This window comes from Electrona antarctica, assembly GCF_951216825.1.
Source record: "Electrona antarctica genome assembly, chromosome: 22".
Lineage (NCBI taxonomy): Eukaryota > Metazoa > Chordata > Actinopteri > Myctophiformes > Myctophidae > Electrona > Electrona antarctica.
In genome coordinates this window covers 23,037,207-23,058,717 of record NC_136805.1, presented here as the reverse complement: position 1 = coordinate 23,058,717, position 21,511 = coordinate 23,037,207, and the positions used below count along the sequence as shown (strand labels likewise).

Sequence of the window (21,511 nt, the reverse complement as noted above, 5' to 3'; positions counted from 1 at the left end):
TCCACAATGACTGAGATTTATAAACCAGAAAGCTTTTTGATGACTGCAGAGTTTTCATGTGTTCTGGACCGGCAAGTCCCTGTGTGACTGATTCCTAAAAGTAATGATCGATTGGGAAATGGGAATCTGCATAAGAAAAATAATTTGTAAGGTGGAATATTTTGTAGTTATAGCAGAGGGACACACGAGGGAAGATTGAAAAATAAAAACACTGTGGGAGAAAACGCGTGCACGACTGGTCCTACCCACATGTCATGAAGTCACATTTTGCCCAATCCAGCCCACAACCACAAATGAGTTTGACACCGCTGACCTAGAGAGAACATGATCTGCCATTTTCTCAGCTGTAATGAACTGAGAGGGGGCCCAATCAACAGTTACGCACACGGCATATGACGCAGTTGTTTGGTCAGTTTGTCAATAAGATGGACTGGTTTACCTACTCTGCAAAGGTGACCACTGACCACACACTGACATCAGCTAGATCGGTCACAGAGGAGATTTCCGCAATGCAAAATTGTTAGTGACATAAGACTTCAGTGTCCCCTCCCTGACCTGAGCTCCTCCCAGGTTGAGCACCTCCCTCACTCACATTCCCATTAACCATGCTTCCCTCTGTGGCACAGTTGCCGTTGTTTATCGCTAGTGGGTGCACACGCCACACAGTATCACACACTGAGGCTTTAATGATTTAGAACAGCCATAAAAATACATTTTCGTTATAATCAGAGTAAAATTAGAATTTCTTAATTTATTTAAAGTTTGGGCAGCTGTTTACAAACCACAATACTTTTGTGACGTGATGGTATCTTATTTCAAAACTATACAAGCGTATTAATCAAACATTAAGAAAACATGAAGATTTGTGTGTAGGTTTTGAAATCCATTTTGACTGACCATGACCGAGGGTCTCCATTAAAAAAAGAAAAAAAAGAAAGTGATGGACAAGTGATATCACTTGACACCATCATTAACAGTTAACCAACGAATACCAAGCAATGTATGTACAAGGCAACAAATCAAATTAAGTACATGTACAGTGGAATTCTAAAGAAATTTCAATTTAATTACAATTTGTATAGGTTAAATAAAAATCTAAAAAAAAATGTGAAAAGCTTCAATTGCAATTATTGCATTACACTGATGCTGTCATAATACCCTTTGATGATGACAGTTTTTAGTGTGGTTAAAACAGTCCATGTGTCTCTTCCCTCCTCTGCTCTTCCAGTTATCTTTCTGAGTCTCTGTCATCCTGAGAGATCTCTGGAATCGCTGTCAGTCCAAGAAGAATATATTGTTGAACTGTGTTGCACAAAGCCTCTTAACTTCCTCTGTATGGGGGGGGACAGGGACAGAAGGGCAGCGATTGTTAGATGGGAGATTAAGTATTGGGACAGATTTATTGTGGTGGCAGGGCACGCAAGTCAACATTGCTAGATGGATGTCACCTGGGTTCATTTCCATTTGTCTACAAAGTATACATACAGTGTCTGTATGTTGTAATGTAATTAATTATTTGCCACCATATCCAACCATACTGTAGTCTACTGTGATTCAGTCCAGTTGGGCATTTGTAAGCTGTTTTGTTTTTATCTCACCTTACAAAAATCTGTAATCTCTCTCTTTAATGTGCTTTAAAAAATAATGTATTCAATTTTAACCAATGTGCTTATTGTACTGTACCCTTATGTTAGACCTGTGTTCCCAGCTGAAGGTAGCCTTCTCAGAACAAAATACATGTGGTCTCTGCCACTGAAAACCACTGGACAAAGCTAAAGAAAGGCGAGTCGTTCATATCAGTCGTACCGTTTACTTCAATCAGATTGGCATTCTTCTGGTTCAGGATGACGTACAATTCTCTCTGGTCTGACTTCTTGCCAACTACCCAGTAGTCCGTCATAGCTTTTACAATAATTTCTTCATCTTCATCAACTCTGGGGGTTGGGGATAAAAAAAATGTTAGGTGGACAGTCTAAATTAAATGTTCACAACCCATGGCAGTATACAGTACAAAACTGAGCACCGTTAGGAAGACTAACTAGCAACTGATTACTTTTCAGAAATGGGCAATTTATTACACAACCTCATTACATTGTGGCATTAATCTTCCTGAGACAGCTCTTCCATATAAATAATGCTGCACCATGGGAATGCCATTGCCCACGCTAGAAAGAGACAAAGTGTGATTTTCACACGACTACCGTCTCATGATTGCCTAAAAGGCAATTGGTAGTAATAAAGCTGCCATGTGTACTATACCATTATGTATGAAAACATAAAAATAACATTGCGTAGGAAAATGTGTGTGACAATCTGAGACCCACTAAATACTACTTTGTGAAGGGGAAGCATTAATAAAACACAAAATGCAGTTGTATTGTGTACAAGTACCATGTCTTGTGAAACAGAATATAGAATCATATCCTATGCCATTATAAACTACTAAGATTTACATGAAAAGTGAATACATTATGCACTCTTGGCACCTTTTGTCTTTTATACAAAAAGGTACTTGTAATTGCTGTATTTGAATCCAACAGGTAAATTAAACAAATCACCTGGCAAAGTCACAATTAATGTCTCCCAAGATCTTCATAAGGTCAGGATGAACAGAAGTGAGCGACACACTGGCCGTTTTCCTCATGTGAATGGTGCTCTTCTCTGCCAAGTTCATGTGGTTGAAGTAGATGAACTTGAACTGGGGCTCTTTGTCTGGCCTAGGTGGACACAGAAATGAAAAAATACATAAACAAGAAAGACCAGAAATACAGTAGGAAGGAAGATTAAATATCAACAGCATATATTTTGTACATATACACGTGTTAAATAAAGTAAAACATCTTGACATTTGAAGCATACATGCGGCCCTCACCTTCACTTAATGCAGCCCATAGGAATACTGATATACAGTATTATTGATTCCAGCCGTTCAAATTCCAAACATGACCTGCTTTAATTACTTCAGGCTATATTAGTAGCTTAACGACTAGTATTAAAATGTGTTATGTCCAATGTATTCATATTTAAGTTCATAAAGTTAAAGTTACTAAGTTACTTTTCAGGATTAATCTCTCGGTCTCTCCGCCTCATGATTATATTGTCGCACGCACGCACACACATCTGTCTTTCCTGAGGCTACTTTTGTCATTCCAAACACCCAGGTATTAAAGAAAAACGAAAACAAAAGTGTAGTGGGTGATGTTTCATGTTAAAAGATGCTCCAGTCCAAACACATTACACAGACTGACACTACAGTACACTACAAACTACAAATGAGCTGATGGCACGGTTCTGCACCAAATTCTGAAACAAAATCTACACCTGCATGAGAAGTGACAAAATCTACAATAATACACAAATTAATGAATCACCTACATAGTGTCTGTCATCTTTCAAATTTGTTCCACAAAATACATTTCTCTTCCTCTCTCGGTGCATGCTGTCCAAATTATTTGTCCAGTTCACACTGGGCAAATACAAGTTAAATATTCTGCCTTCCCAATGTGTCCCGCTGCAGATTCAACATAGTTAATCTGATGGTGCAATAAACTGATGGTGCACATTATGAACATTATGTTCGGGCACAGATTAGTGTTTAAGAGTATGACTGTGTAGTGTGTATGCATGTAGCAGAGAAACCGAGTACACATGTATGAATGTGTTAATCAGTAAACTGTGTGTTGTAAGTGTATGCAGTAGCACAGTGCCTGTGTGTGTTTGTGTGCGTGTGCGCGCGTGCGTGTGTGTGTGTGTATCACCCTATCTGAGTCTACTCGACAGTTCCGGCAGTCTTGATCAGAAGAGATGGGCTGGGTTCCAGCAGTGGACCTTTTGGGCCAGCATTACTTATTCACTCTATTCTTCACTCGGATGACTAAAAAGAAGCTTGTCAAACTGTCCAAGCCAGAGAGTCCAGAGTCTTAGGTTACTGATCAGCGCTTATCTCCAGCTATCTGTAGGGGTAGCGGAGTACCATGCAGCGTGCCAGGCTCCCAAGTAACACTGGCTGGCCACAACGCTTGTGTTACCCCACAAGTAGTGAGCCTGTGACAATATCCGATGGAGTAACAAGAGTCTCGTCTGACGCCGTCGGCCCTATGTGGGTCAATTCAAAAAGGGATTGAATGCATGGCGCTGTCAAGTGACACTGTCTGTTGGGTATAATCACTGTCGAGAGAAGTGCTTTGTGATAAAACAATAACAATAACAAGATAGTGATACTGGCATTAAGTACTGGGGAATATGAATGACCAAACACTGTCCAGAAAAAAGAAAGAATATTCTAAATATTTAGATTAACTTAAAGACTACATTACCATATATTAGGCTACTTAAGTCAAGTTTGGGGTTAGTGCTGAAGTCCAACGTGGGATGATTTTGCAAAGATGATATTTTGTTTTATGTATTAGCATTTATTACGCATCACTCTCTCAGGCCACTGTCTTGCCACCATCTCTCCCTACCACTAGTCTGTAGCCTTTTGCTCCAGCAGCTTGTTGTCTGTACTTAAGAAAACAATAGAGGGCAATTAACCACACAGTGCGCAACTTGTCAACCCTCAATGTCCAGGGCCTCAACGAGGTACTTAATGTTAACATGCAAGGCTTGTGTTAACAAACGTGTCACAGAACACTACAACATTATTCATGTCATTGCCTTTCAAAGTAAATGGGTCAGTGGGAGATGCAACTGGAGCAATCAAACTAGTTTCCCCTCTGCGCTATGTGGATATTAGGTGTTAAGGTGTAACAGTACAGTATGTTCAGTTGTTGTTGATCGCCACTTTGGATTATTTTTCAACACTACGACAAGCGATTACACCATTTTAAAGCAGATTTCCGTGAAAAGGAACTATGATGTCGGCGTGGTGGTTCTTCAAAGGTTAGTGAAATGTAGGCAGTCAATGGGGCATTGCGATTAATTAATTCCGCAGTCAAACTGTTAAATGACTTAAAGTGGGCATGAGTCTCGCAAACCGGGCCCGAGCAATAAGCAAGTGCACTATAGAGCGTCGCAGTCCCGCCTCCTACCCTGGACCAGGAAATGAAACCCAATGCATTATTCTCATAGACATTTCTTAAAGTATTTATTTAAAGACGGTTACGCCGCGGACAAAGCCAACTCGAGTCGTGACAACTCATGACAACACAAACAATATTTTGGACCAAACAAATAATTACAAAGAAGAAAAACAACAAAAAGAGTGTTGTAACCTGTCGTTTTTTTCTTCTTTCTAATTATTTGTTTGGTCCAAAATATTGTTTGTGTTGTCATGAGTTGTCACGACTCGAGTTGGCTTTGTCCGCGGCGTAACCGTCTTTAAATAAATACTTTAAGAAATGTCTATGAGAATAATGCATTGGGTTTCATTTCCTGGTCCAGGGTAGGAGGCGGGACTGCGACGCTCTATACACAGCACGTTGCACGCACAGGGCTCTACAAAGACAGCACGCTACAGCCCTAAATCCTGTCATGTTGCCAACCGAGAAGAAGGAGCTTGGTTACTCCTGTTATAATTAAGGTCTTCCGTTTGGGAACACTTCGGTTTCTCTGTGAGTAATTGATGGTTGGATGCTCCATCTTCAAATACTTCTGCATTTGTGCCAGTGTACAGTAAGATAATAATCACTCCTATAGTTTTTGTTATTCAGACCCTGTCTCTCCAGCTCTTTAGTACACAGAAAATACATTTTCAGTTCGGGATCAGCAGAGAGAACTCACAGGGGTTAGTGGAAATGGAAGTGATAAAACAACAAACCGAGCAGACAATATGGGAAATCTAAACTTGAAGCTGATGAATGATCTCTGGGAGTTCTATTGATTGTCAGGTGGGAGGGACATTGAGGATGAGGAGTGAGGGAGAGAGCCTATTTCACCCGCACAATAACCGCGTTCCACACCCCCACAGGGAGTGCAGTGCCCGGTTCGAGTCGATCGGACCCACGGTTGTCCAGAACCGCCACAAAAGGCCTCTGCCCGGGCCACATCTGACATCACAAGGCCTCTGCCCGGGCCAGACTCCATATTTGGGCATGCCTAAATACGGGTTCGTCCCACCGACTTCTGACATCATTCTGACATCTGCATAGACTCCATAACAGTCGTTCACAACAACGGTTGTCCAGAACCACCACAAAAGTCCTCTGACCGGGCTCTGGGCAGGGCCCCTGCCCAGGCTCCCATGGGCACTGGCACCCCAGGCACCGTTATAGTTAATACAATAACAAATATTTAATACAATCAGAACTCCCAACTATCCTATCCTCTGGCTCTTCTTCCTTAATCTCATGAGACATTGTTTGGTCACATCCTCCTACACACATAAACCACAACATATCACACTGACATGTTGCATAGCGACGCGTTTTCAGTGCTATAAAACCAGAAACGCGAGCATTTTGATGTCTCTGAACTTGTGATAAAACTTTTAAGTGGGATTACATTTCAGATTCAGTGGATTGTCCATTTACCCTGATATCCTGCGATTGATGTTGAACTGCTCGCAGATGTCAGATGCCAGCAAGGTGAGCTGGGGCCCCACAAGTCCATCTAGCTGCTCACAGAACTCCCTTGTCAGCTCCACCGAGGCTAGGGGGAGGGGGGGGGGGGGAATATAGAGGCAAGGAAGAGTAACAAGTGGGGCAAGAAGGAAAGAATTACGTGGGAGGGAAAACATATGGGTCATGTGGGCCAGAATCATATATTCGTATTGATCAAGTAGTAAAATAACTAAAATAACTGTGAACCAGGGGGATAGCGCACTACAGCGGCACTGATGTCAGACGTCTGTGCTCTATTCTGAACAAGGCTGAGTAAAACGGCAATGTCCTAAATCTATAATAATTTGACTGGTTACCGGGCATTCATTTCCACTCAAATGGTAGCTCAATGAAAATGTGACATATGACAAATAGTGTGATTACTTACCGCTGATCATAAAACAAACGCTTGCACTCATTGCCTGAAAAAGAGCAGATTGAACACAGTTTTGAGTACAGACAGGGGAAATATATACAGGCTACACAGATGCGAATACTTCTTATAACTGTCATGGGTGCCCAAAAGACGGAACATTAATCATTCCATAACCGAATGCACCGCTCTACAGGCTGGGAGCGTCTATTGGGCAACATTCAATGTAATTTCCGGTTGGGACGTCATCCAAAGTGGTCCCCCTCCATTGTAATGGATGGGATCGAAAATCTTAAAACGTGAATAACCCTTGATCTAAATCAATGCTTCCAATTCCACGGCCCATCACGGTCCCGTCGCTAGTCGCATTAGAAGTAATCATACCTACGTTGGTTGCCGGTCCTCCAAAGGGTCTTTTGGCTACATGCTATTATATCCCCTAATACAAGCCCTCAATGGGGGTTGGGTTTTTGTGTTAATTCACTTATTTCCATCGAAATAAGTAGTAAAGTGTGCCGCTTGGGATAATATTTACATTATGAAGAGAGGATATATACAAAAACAATTAGCACAACACCCCAATGCCCCATTCAATTCAATTCATTGAGGGCTTATATTAGGGGAAATAGCCAATAATGCACTTTTGCACAAAATAACACCTTCCCTGGACCCCTTTGGTGGGGACGTAACAACTACAAATAAGGTAAGAAAGCCTTCTAGCATGGAATTTTCCTTTAACATTGCCATTTAATAATCCCCTTCCCAAAAAATCCATACCATTAGACACAGCAGCGAGGGCCTTCAGCCTAATAACAACCGGTCAACTACCTATTCCATGTTTTAAAGCATTAAAAATAAAGCCCCTGTATGAATCAAGAGATTAAACCAACTGGGGACTTAGTCAGGCAAACGTGTCACCTTATAAACAATCAGATGCAGTTCCTCATAGTTGTCCTCTGTGTTGACAAATATTCTGGGAAATCTGAATTTGGCCTCGGGATCTTTGAGGTTGGACGGTCCTGTGAGAAACCTGGAAAGAAAGAAAGAAAGAAAGAAAGAAAGAAAGAAAGGGGGGGTAAAAACATGAGGCAAATGCTTGGCAGAGATGAGATTAAACATTTAAAACATTGACTGAAAGGTAGTCACGCACGCATTCCACAACCTGTTCTTGAATATGTCATCCAACTCAATTGAACTGAAATGGAAATAGATGAAAGATTACATCTCTCCTCATCCCAGCCCAGCCCAGACAACACAGCTCTGTCTGAGCCTCAAACTTAGTTGCAGTACAACTGTTTGCTTGTAATGTGACCTTGCACTTGGACGTGAACCTTATTTCATGGATGCATCTTATAAGTCATCTTAATGACTGAAACGTACAGTAAATGGGAATGGAAATCAATGAGTTGCAGTTGACCATAGCATCCTTGGGTTCGAGTCCCACCAGGATCCAACTTTTACATCAATCCATCCTTGCTGCATTCACTTCCCAATAATTTGCTGCATCACACAGCAATTTAACTGAGTAAATGGATAAATCAACACTGCCGATTTTACAGTGTATGCTAATTGCCGCCTTCTGTTATCTTGTTACAGCTGTGCAGGCAGGATCCCTGCACAGGATCTAGGTCAGCAGAAGTCAACTTGTGTCCTCTGACCACCATATGAGCTCCGATTTCCCTTTAGTCATGGGCCACCTCGGATAACACATGAGTACAAATGTGATGGGATAGCATGAACCTGGACATAGGGCTGTCACAATCAGGACATTTTACTTCAAATAATTGTGATTAACGATTAGTATAAAAATGACATTTCTGTTTGAGCTTATACACTGTAGGCATCGAAATCTCAATACAATTGAATTGGCTTGCAGGCTGCATATAGATGAAATGCACAATTTAGGCATTTAGCAGACGCTCTTAATCCAGAGCGACAACATTGATGACACCTGTACTACATGTTCTTGCTCTTGTCCATTAGGGAACAATGGGTAAAGTGTTTAAAAGTGCAAATTAATTTCCCAACATATATATGCAAAACAATTCAAAGCAATTTATTGTTTTACTGGAGGTTAGTAGGCTCTGCATCTCTAACAACCCAGCTCATAGAATTCTGGTTATTGTAGAATTTTGGTCTGCTGGTTATTGTAGAATTGTTTAATTACTATTCATATAGTATAGTAGAACGCATTTACTATGAAAACCTGCATTTCCCGTCCGTCCGTCCGTTTGTCAGTCACCCACACCTCCATATATATAGTCACGCCTCAATCACATCTCCATATATGGTCACGCCTCGGGACCTCACCTCTCCATATATGGTCATGGCCTTGTGACATCTCGTGACATCATGACTCGTAAATCTCCATGACATCACGCCTCGTGACACGTCACGCCACCATATATGGCCATCTCCATATATGAAGATCACAACACTGACCTCAGCTAACCCTGGATAACCATACTGTACATGGAGAAGACCGGATCATCACCTAGATCTGCATATATGGAGCCGGCCAGCAATCTACATCCGACCTCAAACCCATAGATCTCCAAATATGGAGCTGACCTGTTGCCGACATGTCAGAACAGGTCCGTTCCCACCCGTCCTTCCTGTTCTGACATTCCAAATGTCATCAAACCCTGTACACTCAAGACACACTCCATATATGTCCAGTACAGAATTCATTCCATATGTTGATCTGACCTCCCCCATGCCAAAGCGCCAGCGCTCGCCCAGCAGTCTTGCCGTCACCCAGGCGGATGAGTGCACGTGACAAGGTCGCTTCTCACCCTCAGGGCGTCTTACTGGTTATATTATATGAATAAAATCCAGGATTACACAATTTTATAGCCCCGTTTTAAAACCATCGTGCGGGCAGGCAGCAGCGTAGTATAAATTAGGCTCTAGCCCCCTCTTCCAGAGAGAGAGAATAGCAGCAGAGAAAGCTGCATCAACAGTGAAAAGTTGTAAACAATACAATGAAAAAGACTAAACACAAGCAGCACAACCCAGCAACGCATTATTGTTTGTGCGTTTGTGAAGTTAAGCTTTCTTTATAATGCAGAAGCTTTCTTTATAATTACAAAATTATCTCAATAAATTGTTTTGGAGACTCAGCAAGAACAACAAACAGCTGTGGATCATCACTCAGTGTGCTACAATGACAACAACTGATGTGGTTTACATCACATAGGATACTTTGTCCCACAATACGACTGCGTTAAAAGGCTTACCTTCCATAGTGCAACAGATTCCCTGCCACTTCAGGCCTGAGTGGAGAGTCCCTGCCAGCCAACTGGGATGGGGAGAGGGGGGGGGGGAAGGAGAGACAGACAGACCGACAGAGTCCTCATTACATTGAATGTGAGAAGTACTCACTCATCATTTTATCATACACTCACTATTGCTACCGTATTATATCTCGAGTTTATTGAAACCGTTTCAGGCCCTTAAATCTGGTCTAGTGCAGTTCGGTATGTACAGAATCACATTAGTTACATCACACAGTAGAGGAAACACCTGCAGAGGAGTGGATTTCTAGAGGTCAGAATAGAGCAGTGGATCTCATGTTCAAAACATTCTATCTCTCATCCAATCCATCACCTTCTCTCGCCTTAATCCAAACAGCTCGTCTTTCACTCAAAATCAACCTTGCTGTGCTGTCCCTTCCTAAGTTTATTCCTCCCTCCACCTCTTTAGACGAAACCGGAGGGGTGCCCTGTAGGCTAGCTGTATGCGATCAATGCTGCGGTGTCAAGCTGCACGTAATGTGACACCGCAGCTACGATTGCGCCCAGGGCAGCCCTCCGCGGATTTGTCTATCTATAGTCTATACACGCATGTATCGTATCCCATCTCTTTTTAAACCATTCGACACGTTTTTCTACGTCGGCCCTCAATTCTACTCACCTCTGGTTCAGAGTGCCTGGGAAACAATGAGGTGGTCAGATACTTGTACAGGATCCTCATATCGTCCTGTTCTAGTCCGCTCCTGCAGTCACAACGACAGACACTAATTAAGCCCTATATCATTTGTTGTACCATACGGTGAACATTCACCCAGGACATGCCCAATGAGAGATAACAGGTTGAAAGTGGTTAACCACAACTTTAAATGCCTCGAGACATTCACAACAATGAATACAAGACAATTGGTTTATTGTTAATAATATGAAACATAAAGGCACAAGATACATGCACATATATCTGGGGGTGATAGAAAGCTAGATAGGAAGATTGACAAGTGAGAACCAGCTGATGTGTGTTAGATTTGATAATTTGATTAATAAAGGTGGGTATTGATTGATTGATGATTTGTTGAACCTTTTGGTGACTGGCATGTTATATAAAGTGTGCTGCTAAGAATGACCACTGTAGCTGGTGAAAATGAGGCATAGCAATGTGAGTAAATAGCAGTTAAAATCAAGAAATCAAACAAATGTATGCATCCCACAAAGGCTTTCATATACAGTATAATGAAGGGTCACGCTAAGGCAGTGAAAGCTGCTCTCTGGTCAATACATTAGCGATCACATAATCCCTCCATTCAAGCTGGTCGGCTGACTGAGTGCAATTGAGTGCAATTAAAACGGCAAAAGAGATATCAGAATACATATAAGGGGGCACGGTGGCGCAGTCGGACTCGGTAGGCCTTGGGTTCGATTCTTGTTGGGGATAAAATAATAATAATAATAATAAATGCATATATAATATCCCACAAAGAGGATTACTGGTTATTTGGGCCCGCCTCTGTTCCACCCAGCCTGTGGTAATGGGATTGGAAATGACAACAATGCAGCCGCACACTAACGAGAGTGGGGGAGGAGATCTAAAAATGACACACTGTATGTACCGTTCGTACAACGTCTCTGTCGGGTGGAAACCTCATGTCCAAAACTGTTACTTTTCATGATTCAAATTCAAAAGTAGCAGATCCACGAGCTCAAAGCATGCCGGCTGCGCTTTTGTGTGGTTCTCAGTGATCAAGTAGGGCGTTAATTTATCAAAAAACACAAAGCGTTACAGAAGGTTTCAGCCCGACAGCAACAATAAACAATCTGATTGGGCAGTTGGGGGGGGGGGGGGGGGGGTGCACATAAATAGCATGTACCAGATGAGTTGGTCGTTGTAGAGGAAGGCTGTGTATTTGACCAGGCTGAGGCTCTCCTCCACTCTGTTCACAAAGGACTGGATCTTCAGGTATGTCATCTTGTCCAGTGGGAAAAAGCTGATTCCACCAAACACGTCCAGCAGGTCACATGACTGTAGGTGCAGCGTCTGAAGATACTGGTCACAGACACATACATACAAGCACATGCATGAAATAACAGGAGATTGGCCGCACCACACACACACACACACACACACGCACACACACATGCATGAGCCAGCGCACACATGAAGACTCAGAAACAGGAGATGGAAAAGAGAGAGGGGTTCATTTACCCGCATTACTAGTGCTCGCTTTCAATGCAATAAAAAACTGGTGGGGGCCCATGCTCTCTACAAATGCCTGAGTCACCCAAGGACAAGAGGGGAGGTTCTGACATTCGAACTCTGACATGTACACCACCAGCTCTCACTTTTTTTTTTTTCAGTCTTCTGCATCTTTGAGTTACATTCTGGAAGAGGGAAGCCCAAGAAAGCTTAAGAGGCAACAGAGGGTGTCCTCTTCATTACACATGAATGATTCACACTCTTTAATAATCTCAACGGGTGAGCCTAAAGCTGTGTCCTTACATCGAGGCGTGTGGCTAGCACCACACCAATAGGACTAATGAATGTCTGTGTTTATCAAGAATCATTAGGCTATGGCGGCCGGCAGTCTAGCGTGTCTGCCAACACAGGATGATGTGAGTACTTTCCCGCAAAAGTGTCCTGTGTCAACGCCTGTTTACACTGAATTAAAAAAAGAGGAGCTAATGTGTATCTGACTGCCAATCAAATGAAAGTGCTACAGTACATCATGAAGTAGACATTTAGTACCAGGCAGTAACAGGTATAATTGACTTTCATACCAACATAAAGTAGTTATATGACATATGAGTCATATGCTATTCCTCTACCTGGCAAGAGCAAATATTTATCAGTCAGTGTAGGGATAGATGTGTTTCATCTTCTTACCCTGTAGAAGAACTTCTCGAGCTTCTGGATGAGAATCTCCACTCCGCCTGCCTCCATCGTTCTGCTGAATGTGCCATTGAAGAGCTACAGCATTAAAAATAACAACGTTAATGTCTTGCATATAAAGTACAAAGCCCTTGTGCCACTAAGGGTCAGTGCCAATCAGAAAATGTGGCTTGGAGGTAAGTGCAAAAGTGATGATTGAATTTGTGAGTACACGCAGTAGTTCATTGGTGTTTGTTCAATGGATAAGCCCTAGAATACCTCCAGAGCATTTATAACAATACAATGGTTGCATGGTATCTAAAAGCCCTGCCATGAGGTATAGAATTCTGGTAAATGTCTGCATTTCTGAAGAGCATCTCTGTTAGCCAGGCAAAACTGGCTTGCTGTGAGAGTATTTAAAAGCAATCTGGTGCTGCTTACCTTGTACATACTGTAGCACTGCTTTAAAACTGCACCATAAACTGTGTCCTGTGGATGCAAGAGAGTACAGCAACTTACAGTAAGGCCATGTATGGACAGCATTTTCCAAATAAAACATACACACAAAGCCTGAGTTGGAGCAGTTAGCACAGCTCAAAAAATAAGCAAATAGTAAGGGCATTTTATCAGGTATTTGACCGATCTGGGAACTAAATCGTTACCAAGAAATTTCTTCACCAATGTGTTTCTAAAGGTGTCTAATAACATGTACTAAAAGTTTGAAATTCAACTCCCGTGGGAAAATTGAGTTATTAGCATAATATGTGACCATACCCATAACATCCTATATAAGGCAAAAAAGTCCAAATTTCATCATTCTTTAAGTAGCATGTGACATATGAAACTAGGGTGATTTCATGATTCTGAATCCATTCCAAGCATTAGTTTTGCACAAAAAACACTCCTTGGGCTAAATTAGGCCATATCCAGTTGACCAAATGTGCTGACCTCATCACGTTTGTGTGGCCGTTTTCCTCCCAATGAGTGTTTTTTGTGCAAAACTAATGCTTGGAATGGATTCACAATCATGAAATCACCCTAGTTTCATATGTCACATGCTACTTAAAGAATGAACGGCCAATTTTGAGGTCCGGGCTTATGCACGTGACGTCATGAACGTCCGTCCACTTCCATTAAAGTGCTGCAATTCCACATTTCGCCAGTAGGTAGTGGCATCTTCAACGTTGGATAGCCTTACTGGGGGCTTGAATTATTCCATGGGCCACTGGAAGCCATTTTATTTTGGAGCGGCACAGAGCGAGTTTCATCCTCTGTGCCTTGCACATCACTGTGCCTTGCACATCACTGTATACTTCCTCTTGTGAGGTGTGCATGTCATATACCGCTACGCTATCCTTCCACGGATCAGGACACAGAACACGTTGAGATTTGGTCAGGGTGCGTTTCACACGATTTACATGGAATGAACCTTCCCTACTTCAGTGGAACTACGTTTCACACGATTTACATGGAATGAACCTTCCCTACTTCAGTGGAACTACGTTTCACACGATTTACATGGAATGAACCTTCCCTACTTCAGTGGAACTACGTTTCACACGATTAACATGGAATGAACCTTCCCTACTTCAGTGGAACTACGTTTCACACGATTAACATGGAATGAACCTTCCCTACTTCAGTGGAACTACGTTTCACACGATTAACATGGAATGAACCTTCCCTACTTCAGTGGAACTACGTTTCACACGATTAACATGGAATGAACCTTCCCTACTTCAGTGGAACTACGTTTCACACGATTAACATGGAATGAACCTTCCCTACTTCAGTGGAACTACGTTTCACACGATTAACATGGAATGAACCTTCCCTACTTCAGTGGAACTACGTTTCACACGATTAACATGGAATGAACCTTCCCTACTTCAGTGGAACTACGTTTCACACGATTAACATGGAATTAACCTTCCCTACTTCAGTGGAACTGTAGGGATAGGCCAAAGAACTGGTTCCTGTGACATGTGCATGGCCTATGTTTACTAGCCTGGGTTCCAGCCTGATCTGAAAATGTCACTGCACTACTCAGTCTGGACAGTCTCCTATTCTCCACTGATAGGCGGGACATATGAAGGTTGAAATGGAACCGTGGTTTCTGATTGGTCTGTTGTGCTGGTTGAGGAAAAACACCAGTTTGACGTTGTATGTTTACACTGGTATAGCCCAAATCTAATCTCTGGCCTATCCTCAAGTTCAAGTCTGAACAGCAACATGAAAACTGTCAATACTTCTGTAAGTAACTAAGGACCGACCCCCTGTTGAAGACCCCTTGCGTTAGACAGACTGTTTCCTTAAAGCTGCTGTGTGTCGTAGTAATAGTAAGGGCATTTTATCAGGTATTTGACCAATCTGGGAACTAAATCGTTACCAAGAAATTTCTTCACCAATGTGTTTCTAAAGGTGTCTAATAACATGTACTAAAAGTTTGAAATTCAACTCCCGTGGGAAAATTGAGTTATTAGCATAATATGTGACCATACCCATAACATATAAGGCAAAAAAGTCCAAATTTCATCATTCTTTAAGTAGCATGTGACATATGAAACTAGGGTGATTTCATGATTCTGAATCCATTCCAAGCATTAGTTTTGCACAAAAAACACTCCTTGGGCTAAATTAGGCCATATCCAGTTGACCAAATGTGCTGACCTCATCACGTTTGTGTGGCCGTTTTCCTCCCAAGGAGTGTTTTTTGTGCAAAACTAATGCTTGGAATGGATTCAGAATCATGAAATCACCCTAGTTTCATATGTCACATGCTACTTAAAGAATGATGAAATTTGGACTTTTTTGCCTTATATAGGATGTTATGGGTATGGTCACATATTATGCTAATAACTCAATTTTCCCACGGGAGTTGAATTTCAAACTTTTACTACATGTTATTAGACACCTTTAGAAACACATTGGTGAAGACATTTCTTGGTAACGATTTAGTTCCCAGATTTTCATAGATTTCTCTTACTAAAACAAAAGTTACTTGAAAAGACCTACAAGAATCTCTTCTTCTTGATATTCTACTGTAGGAGGTTTCCCATCTTTGTTTGGTTTCTCTACCATTGGGTTTCGCACAACCTGCAAATGCAATTAAAAACAGAACCATTATTATGTCTAGAATACAAACACCTTATGCATTGCAAGTAAAGACAGTGAGAGTTTTATTTTGTACCATGACTACCCAGAAACTGTCCTCTGGCTCGAAGAAGAATTGCCGGTTCTTCTGTGTATGTAGAGACTTAGCTGGTTTTGTCGGACAAAATGTCCTGAAACACAAAAAAAAATAGAAAACCGTTTTATTAGTACTAGAGGTTCAGGCCACTATGCAGCCCTCACATCTAGAGTTCAGGACGCTACATGCCCCTTACACCGATCAGACATCGGCGGATCCGATATGCCATTGCCATGGTGATATCTGTATCCGTCAGTCCTTGTCCCTTTTAATATAGGATTGCAGAAAAACTCTTTCCAAATAAAACATGTCTCTAATATACATGAACTTCTTATGTATAGCATATCTCACAAAATACATGGAACATCAATGAAAAATGGTTATTGGAATGAAGTAGTCAGTCACTGAGAGAAGTACAGCAGTGATTTTACACTCTTCAGATTCAAGAACAGAGCTATCTCTACCTGGTAAACTGTACAATGGCTTCACAGAGACCCACATTCCGGATCTTCTCATTTTTCTCCACCTCACTGGGGTAGTAGAACAGGATTTTCTTCTCCTCCTAAAAAAAACAAGACACTGTCCATCATAGGAGTGCTCAAGGGACAGTATCAAAATAACCCTTTAGCAAATACTGACTTTGATTAAGAATGCCATGGAGACGGATCAAGCATACAGTGGTGACATGACGTGTTACAACAAACAGAAGCAGGACTCACCTCTCCTTCCCGTGGCCCGAATGAAGGGTTGTAAACAAAGAAATTAAGCAGAGATGGAGTGTACTGTTTCTCTTGCATTCCTGAGGCCATTCTCGGACTGCAACAGACAGACAGAGGGGAGAAGACAACTTAATGAACAAACTGTTCATACTTATAGTAATCTTAAAACCTTCATGCTTTCATTTGACTTGATCTGATACCTGATCATCAGCATTAGTGTGACTTATGTCTGGACTTCCTCTGTTCCAAGGAGAGCGTGGTTAGCATGCCGTGTACCTGCAGAAAAAGATAAATAGATCTCATACTGTGGCAAATCTAAAGGTGATAATGACCAACTTCTTGTTCACATCTAAATTCTATAGATACAAGTCAAGAGAATAAAGTTGGGAATTTCAACCAATATTGGGTGCCAAATGACTATTAGACAGGTATCAAGTAGGGGTGCAACATTTACTTAATTTAGTCAATTATAAAATCTATAATGAATAATTTAATAAAATAATCGATCAATTATGAAACCTTGCGTTTTTGACACCTAACTCACAATTCCCGTCACTCTGTCTTGACACTCACAATGCCCGTCACTCACCCCAGGCAAGCCCCCAGCTCATCGTGACATCACGTGACATCAGCACCCTGGTCAACCCAGGCAAGCCAACCAGGTGCCCAGGTCATCATGACATCAGCCCCCATATATGGTGCCCAGGTCATTGTGATTTATTGATCAAAGTTCATCCCATGCCAAAGCGACCGCACTCGCCCAGCAGTCTGACTCACCAGGCGTGCACACCGATCTGCCCCAGCAGTACGACGATCGGCGCAGTCGTCTGGCCAGAACTACAGTTCTCAACTGGCCCGAAAGTTAAGGCCCGGCCCTACCTGGGCCCTCATCAAACCCTGTACATTCAATACACTGCCCCCACTGACATCCTTAGATCTCCATATATGGTGCTGACCTGTTTTGACATTCCATATCTGGCTCATTTCTTAAAAAGTGTAGTAGATACAAAAAATGAACTTAAAATCAATGAAACATTTAACAGACACTGCAGCCATGGGTTGATTTTAAGATTGGTGTGATATGAGCTCTCCTTCTGGTTTGGGACTTGGGTCAGAACTACAGGAACTGAATTTCATATTATGTTTAACTAACATGTGTTTTGGGGGAGACTAGACATACCGGTAAGCGCAGTACGGTAGTCCGGCCCTACATGTGATGAAAGCGTGCATTGTCATTCGCTCAGTGTTGGCTTGAGAGAAACAGTCTATGCTAGGGGTGACCAAAAGGTAGCCGCAATTTGCAACTCTAGATTGTTTTATAATGGGATGAATCTAGAGTTGCAATACCCTCCATTGACTCCCCACTCATCCAATTTGCATTTGCGATCTGCTTGTATTAAACGACGTTAAACTGTCTCACCATCATTGCAGCTCTAGGCCAAGCTTGAATTATCCTCTATTTCTTTTTATCAATTTTTACCCCATGATTTTGTAACCCATTTTTCACCCCTGTGTCAATTATCTAATGTGATCTTGGGCTCTACACACCCTCTGCCAACCTAGTCCCCATATATGGGGGACATGGGGAGAGCAACGGACTTGAACTCATGCTTCCTTCATGCCTGAGTGTCCAAGTTGCTCCTTTACACCTGACAGGGGGGAGTTTCCCTGGTTGGACGTAGCGCATGGAAGGAACACGTTATTCCAACCAGTTCCTTTCCCCTCCATCAGGCACCCCGGCTGGCCAGGGGGAGGCAGTTTAGAGACCAGGATTACTGCATGTTTTTTGTGAGGGTACCTACCCAAGGGACATGGGGAGAACATGCAAACTCCACACAGAAGGGCCCTTTTGCCAACCCCGCCTCGGGTATGGGCACTGATGACGCGGAGGAGGAAACACGCCGCCAGCACCCACAGCGTCCCGAGCGGGAATCGAACCCAGGACCTTCTAGCTGTGAGGCGACAGCACTACCAACTGTGCCACCGTGCCCCCGAATTATCCTCTTTCAATCTGCCGAGCTTTTGTTTCATAAAAATCCACCGTAGACATGTTATGAGCTACTTTCTGTCAAGAAATTCTATGCATGTGATTCTTTTTCTAAGTGTTGCAGTTTGGAAGCACTCGTTTTTATTAACGGGTCACGCTGCTGCCTCCTGCATTATGTGCAAATTCGAAACAGGTGGTACACAGGGCCGTTCAGTGACTTACGACGAGTGCTTCCAAACTCCAGCACTTAGAAAAAGAATCACTTGCACAGAATTTCTTGACAGAAAGTATCTCATAACATGTCTACGGTGGATTTTTATGAAACAAAAGCTCGGCAGATTGAAAGAGGATAATTCAAGCTTGGCCTAGAGCTGCAATGTTGGTGAGTTTAACGTTGTTTAATACAAGCAGATCGCAAACGCAATTTGGAGTCAATGGAGGGTATTGCAACTCTAGATTCATCCCATTATAAAAAAAATCAAATGCAAATTGCGGCTACCCAAAAGGTAGATCGTGATCTACCAGTAGATCACACAGGCTGTGTGATCTGAGTGTCTGAGTGTTTTGCACCATCATCAGTATTTCAAATGTATGTACAAAAAAACCCTACCAATTCCATTCCCCCCCTCTATTTCCCATTCCTAGTGCATTTGTCTATTATGGGATAATGCTTTTTTTGGTGGGTAGATCTGTAGGTGAGTCAATTTAGGAAGAAATATCCCTTAACCCCAAAATAAATTGATACAAAAGGTTTTTCAATGTATTCTGGTAGTATTGGGCATGCTAAATAACATACTAAAAGTCTACCAAAATCTACTCTCCAGAAAGCCGTCATTTTCAAGATTGTGTCCCAGACAGGTACAAGAATCAAGTGAAAAATCTTTTGTATCATTTCTTTTCAATTAAATACAGTATTATAGCTGTTTATAAGCTTTATAAGCCTGCCATTTTTAACGGCATCTTGGAAATGACGCCTTTCCCGAAGGTATATTTTCCTAAATGTGTAGTATGTTCTTAAGCATGTCCAGAGATACTAAAATAAGTTGAAAAATACATTGCAAATGTTTTCCCATTTGAGATATGGCCATTTTAAACTCCGTCTGGGACGCAATCTTAAAAATGACGGCTTTCTGGGGAGTAGATTTTGGTAGACTTTTAGTATGTTATTTAGCATGCCCAATACTACCAGAATCCATTGAAAAACCTTTTGTATCAGTTTTTTGGGGGTTAAACCTTATATTGATTCACCTACTGGTTGAGCCAGTCATTTTGAAACTGAAAGTAGCTCTCAGGTCTAAAAAGTGTGGGCACCCCTGGTCTATGCAGTCTTGGTGAAGTTCCTGATGGGAGTGAGACTCAAAGTTCAAATCATAATATATAACGCAGTATAGTATAACGCATACGTTTTTTGCTTGGTGACTTGGTGTTAATTTAATGCCAAAGATTGTAGACAGTTTCTCTCTGGGCCTTAGCACCAATAATAACCAGTACTTGGATTTTGTCCGGGGTCAGCTGAGCCATCCATGTGCCTTTAACATAAAATACAGTTGAATGGCTTTGTGTCATCAGAAGACACAGTCACATAACGTTGTGTATCATCACAGCTAGCATAGCTGTGTAAATTGATGTCGTGCCTCCTGGTGATTCCCAAGGGGCAGCAGATCACTACAACGATAAGTGTTTCTTACAAGCGAAACCCCAAGCCTGCCTACAGCAACGCCAGGCCTAGATTAGAACGGGGTCGCAAACTTGGCATAGTTCATCTTTTGTTTTTCCATACTTGACTCTTGCAATTATGACGACAAAGACATCTATTGTGGTCGGTTAGCAAAGCAGTGAGTGAGTACAACAACATGTAGCAATTAGCCAACGTTAGGTGCTCAATTTGTGTGTAGCTATTCAAGTTAGCTATGACACCAGCAGCTATGTTTCCATTGAGTACAGCTCGCTGAAACACACTTTTTTTAAAATGACAACAAAACTGTAACACTCACCTTACGGTGCATACATTTGGAAACATTCAGAATGTTCGGGGTCGTAGTTTCTGCGAAGATAACTGTGAAAGTTGAGTAAATTAGATTTAGGAAGAGAAGCCGCTTACTTCCTGGTACAGCTTCTGACAGCTATAAGTGTCACACGCACAACTGCCCGGGTGGGTTTAATTTCATCCAACATAAGGTTCCACTATAAAATCGTCCCCCTGGACTCACTCAGAAGCCTATACAACCAGTGGTGGAAAGTACATTTACTTAAGTACTGTATTATATACTGTTATTTTGTAGATTTGAATTATTATTACTTCAGCCCTATATTGAAAATAGCCGATCTACAAGCTCACAATGTGTCGCTATGCGATGCATTGTGAGCTTGTATAAAAGATATATACGGTACATTTGAAATGAGATATTATACAGGTATAAACAGTAGTACATTCTACTTTTACTTGTAAGAGAGTATTTCTATATTGCACTATTGATACTTTTACTCAAGCTCAAAATGTGAGTACTTTTTCCACCACTGCCTACAACATTAGTGAATAGTCAGTGTGTGTGAGACAGACATTTGGTTATATGGATAAAGAGTCTGGCT

The 21,511-nt window shown here is 41.9% G+C and overlaps 1 protein-coding gene across 1 annotated transcript; it reads right to left on the bottom strand.

Annotated features, from left to right (window-relative positions):
• Positions 1 to 731: 731 nt before the first annotated feature.
• On the bottom strand, positions 732 to 21,092 carry ccz1 (CCZ1 homolog, vacuolar protein trafficking and biogenesis associated). The gene is made up of 17 exons (XM_079492440.1): positions 20,917 to 21,092; positions 17,136 to 17,211; positions 16,936 to 17,032; positions 16,681 to 16,778; positions 16,217 to 16,310; positions 16,042 to 16,122; positions 13,468 to 13,515; positions 13,042 to 13,125; positions 12,029 to 12,204; positions 10,828 to 10,909; positions 10,152 to 10,213; positions 7,831 to 7,942; positions 6,928 to 6,961; positions 6,471 to 6,588; positions 2,559 to 2,717; positions 1,807 to 1,934; positions 732 to 1,331 (listed from the first exon to the last, which is right to left on the bottom strand). Exons 2-17 carry the CDS (start codon positions 17,147 to 17,149, stop codon positions 1,276 to 1,278), a joined length of 1,443 nt encoding a protein of 480 aa, XP_079348566.1. The 5' UTR covers positions 17,150 to 17,211; positions 20,917 to 21,092; the 3' UTR covers positions 732 to 1,275.
• Between the last annotated feature and the right edge of the window lie 419 nt (positions 21,093 to 21,511).

Coding starts and splice junctions, on each gene's coding strand:
- ccz1 (XM_079492440.1), bottom strand. Junction 6,962..7,830: donor TGCATCTGATTGTTTATAAG/GTGACACGTTTG, acceptor GCTCTTTTTCAG/GCAATGAGTGCAAGCGTTTG. Junction 1,935..2,558: donor ATTAATTGTGACTTTGCCAG/GTGATTTGTTTA, acceptor CCCAACCCCCAG/AGTTGATGAAGATGAAGAAA.